The sequence below is a fragment of the Hordeum vulgare genome, chromosome 5H (assembly GCF_904849725.1).
Source record: "Hordeum vulgare subsp. vulgare chromosome 5H, MorexV3_pseudomolecules_assembly, whole genome shotgun sequence".
NCBI classification, from domain to species: Eukaryota; Viridiplantae; Streptophyta; class Magnoliopsida; order Poales; family Poaceae; genus Hordeum; species Hordeum vulgare.
Genome location: NC_058522.1, coordinates 585,670,073 through 585,675,915, shown reverse-complemented (window position 1 = coordinate 585,675,915; position 5,843 = coordinate 585,670,073). Strand labels below are relative to the sequence as shown.

General features: G+C 50.4%; 1 protein-coding gene across 1 annotated transcript; it reads left to right on the top strand.

Annotated features, from left to right (window-relative positions):
* Positions 1–2,966: 2,966 nt before the first annotated feature.
* Positions 2,967–4,670, top strand: LOC123397464. The gene has a single exon (XM_045091989.1). The coding sequence runs from the start codon at positions 2,967–2,969 to the stop codon at positions 4,668–4,670; it is 1,704 nt and encodes a 567-aa protein (XP_044947924.1).
* The last annotated feature ends 1,173 nt before the right edge of the window (positions 4,671–5,843 follow it).

The window sequence follows — 5,843 nt, the reverse complement described above, 5'->3', positions numbered from 1 at the left end:
TTTTAAGTGATTGTGAACGCTTCGGTTTTTACAACAAAACCCCTCTATTAAACCACAACAACCAAACCAATCCTCCGCCTCCTCCCAAGAACTCCATCCAATCCATCGCTCGCTCGCCGAGATACAAGGCGGCCACAACGGCTAGGAGCGGAAGCAAGCGCGAGCAGGGTTTCGGCGAGCATGAGCTGGAGGTGGCCTCCATTCTCGCAAACCTGTCGTTCATCGTGCGGGCCAACAGCAGCAACAGGGGCGGCCAGAGATCCCGTCGTGGGGCCGGCACCGGCCGAGGAAGGCCCCGACGGCGGCACCGTCCGAGAAGCCCGCGCCTGATGACGATAGGAGCGAGGGCGTCACCAGCCCGAACACCCCGCTCCTCCTTGTGGCTATGCACCCCACCCCCGTTCACGCACCCCAGTGACTTATAGCCAGACTTATCCCATGTCCTCAGGAACAAACGTAACTACTCACAAAGCATAATATTGTTCATGATCAGAGAGGTATTGAATAGCATTAAGGATCTGAACATATGATCTTCCACTGAGTAAACCAACTAGCATCAACTACAAGGAGTAATTAACACTACTAGCAACCTTACAAGTACCAAACAGAGTCGCGAGACGGAGATTGGTTACAAGAGATGAACTAGGGTTTGGAGATGAGATGGTGCTGATGAAGATGTTGATGTAGATGAGTCCCCTCCGATGAGAGGAGTGTTGGTGATGACGGTGGCGACGATTTCCGCCTCCGGGAGGGAAGTTTCCCCGGCGGGATGGCCCTGCCGGAGCTCTAGATTGGTTCCGCTCAAGTTCCGCCTCGTGGCGGCGGCGTTTCTTCCCGAAAACTCTCTCTTGATTTTTTTTCTGGAACGAAATCCTCTATATAGCAGAAGATGGGAGCCGGAGGGGTAACAGGGGGCCCACGAGCCACCCAGGCGCGCTTGGACCTACTGCGGGCTCCCCTCCAGTATTTCTTCCGCCCAGTATTTTTTATATATTTCAAAATAATTCCTCGCTGATTTTTACAGCTTTTGGAGTTGCGTAGAATAGGTATCTCAAAATTGCTCCTTTTCCAGCTGCCGACATTCTCCCTCTTCATGTAAACCTTATAAAATAAGAGAGAAAATGCATAAGTATTGTACCATAATGTGTAATAACAACCATAATGCGACAAATATCAATATAAAAGCATGATGCAAAATGGACGTATCACGGCGCGACAGGGCCGGTGGGGCGGCGACGGTGGTGGCGGCGGTGGGCGTCGGGGAGAGGAGTGGAAGAGTGGGTGGAGCCGTTACAGACGTTATCTCTTTGCCATCTGCTGGCGGGCGGCAAAGAGTCTAGACTCTTTGCCGTCTGTCTCTGGACTCTTTGTCGTCCGCTAGCAGACTGCAAAGAAGAGACTCGAGTTTGACCTAACGTCCCAGCAGTCAGGTGGGCCCCACATGTAGCTTTGTCGTCTGATGTGCGGCTCTTTGCCGTCTGCGGCTGACGACAAAGAAGTGACTGATGGCAAAGACGTTCTATGCCATCAGCCAGTTCTTTGCCGTTCGCTTTGTGGAAGCTGACGGCAAAGACACTCTTTGCCATCACCCAGCAGACGACAAAGATCTGGCAGACGGCAAATAACTGAATTCCAGTAGTGATGACGGATGAATGAGGATGAACTTGATGGGATCCCCGAGTGCCCTTATTGTTTTGACAACGCGACGATCCTCATCTAGAGGAGAATAGGTACTTCTTGCTAACACTCAAAGAGGGCTACAAACATTATACGGTAATTCTTGCGCATAATACCTTCTTAACTAAACATGTCTCGAGATTATTGTTAGTTTTAACGTGTAATTTCTGTTTTTTTTTAAATTCAACTAGTGCATCCCAAGTCTTTTTGTGCTAGATATATAAGCTGCATGTCCAAGAGAGAGATGACGTGGATGAGAGGATTGTTTACCTGATGAGGAAACATTGTTTTGTTTTCAAAGCTAGGATGTACAATGAAATATATCACACATATTTTGGTTGTGCAAATTGCAGAGAATTATGCCATGCTTATGGATTTGAGGAGGGTATGAGTATATCCTTTTATGTGGGCACATTTCGTGGTTTTGATGAAGACATGATTCCTATTTTTCCTCCGTGTGAATGTGATTTTCTTAAAAAAAAAAATTTGAAGTAATCTATCTTGGTGATTTTAAAATATTTGTTATTCACTACAAACTTAATATTTTAATTAAAATCTGGATCTTATTTTCTATCTCGAAGAAGAAATACACTCATTTCTAGACAAATGTAAGACAAAGATTTTGGGACGGATGGACGTAGCACTAGTGTCCACGAGTTGAGCAATTACCAACATTCATAAAAAAAGAGTGCAATCAGAACAATAACTGAAAAGCGCATGGCAACACGTGGGCATTTTACTAAATATAGCTATAGCTAGTTGTGTGAACGGAGAGGACCCTGCAGATTATGCCCATCATCAGGACCATCGACCCTGAGTAGTACCAAGATGGACAAGGAAACCTGCACTGCAAGAACGTACGTCTTGGCTTGGCCGTCGTCGTCCTGCTCGATCGGCGCCGTCTGGCCGTCCGTCGTCAATGGCCCACGCGCCCACAAGGGCGTGCAAATGCAATCCTGGCATTCCTTACTTAATTTCTAGCCATGGCGAGAAAGTGATACAATAAGAAGAACGTACGTAGTGAAATATATAAACACATTGCCAACGTGTGTGTCTCTCTAGCTAGTCTGTATACGTAGCTAGCTAGTTCCGTACCACAAGCTTAATCTTGTACAAAACCACTGAGAGCCAGTACCGTACCACAAGCTTAATCTTGTACAAAACCACTGAGAGCCAGCCTTGTGTTGATATGGCTAGCTCTATATAAGCTGCTGGGGAATACACAAGGCTGGCAAGCAGCACGACAAGTCCATTACTTACTTACTTGCATAATATATATATAGTAAGAAATGCTGAGTCTCGCTTGGACTCGTCGCGCCGTCGTGGAGGTGGAGGCACCACCCACCCCAACCCCAACCCCAACCTGGGGTGGCTGCTCTCTCCATGGCCTCGACATTGAGGTCGTGAGGGAGAAGGACGCTGTCCCTGGCGGTGGCGGCAGCGGGCTAGTTGCACTTGCAATCCCTTCATATTTCTCCGGCCCCCGGCTGGCGAAGCGGCAAGATGGAGGCTTCCCCTTGTACACGGGCTACTCGGCGGCGAGGTCCTTGGTCGGCAAGGGGGCCATGACGGATCTGAGAAGGCTGTCTCGTGAGGCGGAAGACATGCTCGCCGAGTTGTTTGCTAGCATTGATGGCGGTGGCGGTGGCGCCCCAAACAAAAACAAGGAGGACGCGGTGCGGGCGCGGCCCAGGGTGGTGCAGCTGCGACTGTCACCGGAGCTGGCGCTGTGGAAAAGCACGCAACACGCAATCGGCAACATGCTGCCCACTAAGGGCGCCGGGCTGATCCAAGCCACGCCGCAGGTTCTCGCCTTGCTGGGCGCCACCGACTGGCCTGAGGCGATGAAAACAACCAACGCCCTATCTGGCAGCGGCATGGCGAACCTGCTGATTGGCGCCTCCGACGTGCGCACCCTCTTCTCCAACTACGTGGTGGACATGGCATTCTACTACGAGCACGGGTACCACAAGGCGTTCCCCTCGTTCAGCCGCCTCCTGCACGATGGGCTCGCCGACGCCCGCTCGCTACGAACCCCTGGTGGCCGGCAGCGACGCGAGGCCGTCGCGATAGGCGCGTCCTACATCCGAGCCAAGATCGCGCTGGAGGCGGCGCACAAGACGCTCCTCAAGGACCGGTCGGCGCAGATGGACCGCCGGGCCGCCCAGGTCATATCCCTATGCGAGAGCAGCATCCTTGGCATGGGGGCTGAGGCAATTGCCCGGGGCTTCGATGTTGGCGCCGTCACGAGCGACCTGGTCTTCAGCTCTCCCGGCACCGATGTCATCGATGTGGGCAGCGACCTGGTAAACTCCGAGGTCATGAACTCGTTCCTCAACGTGGCCGACATCGCCGCCTCAGGCGTCGTGAGCGAGCCGGCGCTTCGGGCCATCTACGACGCCTACGCTGCCACGGGAGCTCGGATGTACACCCAGAGGTGGCATGAGCCTGTGGCCCGGATGTGCATCACCTTGTACACTTGGCACCTGCACAACGACCGGCACATGTTCCTCCGCCGCGCCCTCCTTGGATGGCCCAAGGCCCGCAAGTCCCCGGCGCAGCCCCAACGCGAGGCCGACTTCGACGAGGTCTTCGACACCGACTTTCGCACCACCGGCTTCAGCAGGCCCCTTGACCTTGAGTACGCGTGCAATGGCGAAGAAACCTGCGACCACGTCCGGCGCTTCCTCAAAGTAAAACTAAAAGACCAAGAACTGCTTGCCGCCCTTTGGTCCTCCATTGTCACCGGTCCGCTGGAGTACGTCCGGAAGGGCGAGGTGGACGAGCAGCGTGAGAAACACCTCATTGAATCCTCGCGCCTGCAAATGGTCCACCTCTTCTCCAAGGGCCTCATCGACGAAATGGTCTGGCTCGTCGCCCATGCAAGCCACCATGCCTGGCAGGTGAACTATCTCTTCGAGGCCGCCATGTTTGGCAGCATCCTGGACGGGGGCGCCATGATAGGCAAGCTCGATAGGGCGGAGGAGGACTAATAGCTAGGGATATGCATGCATCACAACATTTTTTTTCCATTTTATTGTGTAACTCTACTTTCTTGTCTAAGGTCGTGTCAATGTTAAGTATTGTAAAGCTCTCACAATACTTGTATATTTTATACTATCTTCAGAACCAAGAGGATCACCATCATCGTCGGAGAGCTTTTTCGATGCCAACAAATCTGATGCATATTTTTCTTGTCTGAGAACTAAACCATGCTAAATTTTTCCTAACCTTAATACCCAACAAGAAATGATAATATCACAAATCTTTCATTGCAAAATGATTACTCAAATCGTGCATTATCGTTGAGAGGGCTATAACTAGAGGAACCCGTAACTATGATATCATGCATACACATAGACATGAACACATATCATCATATCTGACTTCTTTCAACAAAACAACTCATATACTGACAACGACTTTAACAACTAGACTAAATGTATGTTCCTAACCCATGCATAACATTTCTTAAATCCATTTGCGATCAAGCGAGCTTTATAACGGTGTATATTACCATTGGCATGACTTCTGATTCTATAAACCCATGTGTAGTCAATAATTTTATTACCATAGTTTGGAGGCACGAAATGCCATCTCTTGTTTTTCATTGGTGCCGCAAATTCCTCATACATCGCGGTAGTCCGTTTTTTCCAGCGCATCACGCAAATTGTTAGCTTCTCCTGTAGCACATAGAAATTGTTAGTGGTTCAGGCGCGTAGCCTAGGCTGGCACATGGCGCAGCCCGAGTCGTTGGACGCGGGAGAGGCGGGAGAGGACGTGAAGGACGAAGCCACGGTGCTAGCGGAATCTGCCTTGGAGTCGGCGCCTCGGATCTTCCGCTGAGATGGAATCTGCCTTGGAGTCGGCGCCTCGGATCTTCCGCTGAGAGACGTTGTAGGATACCCATCGGGATCAATCTGAATCATGCCTGTTTTTTGCATTGTTTTGCCTCGAATTTGCACAGTCTTCTTCGGGAGATTTAGCAGGTGGACGTAGATGATTATAGTAGCAGGTATATAGGTATCATCATTACTCTATTGTTCGTTGTCGATCGATTGTTCCGCAATATACTTCAAATGTGGTATGAAAATAAAGATTATTTTTTTTTCATTTTTACTGCTTGTTCTACACAGCAATATTCCTCGTGATCTTTCTGATAATTA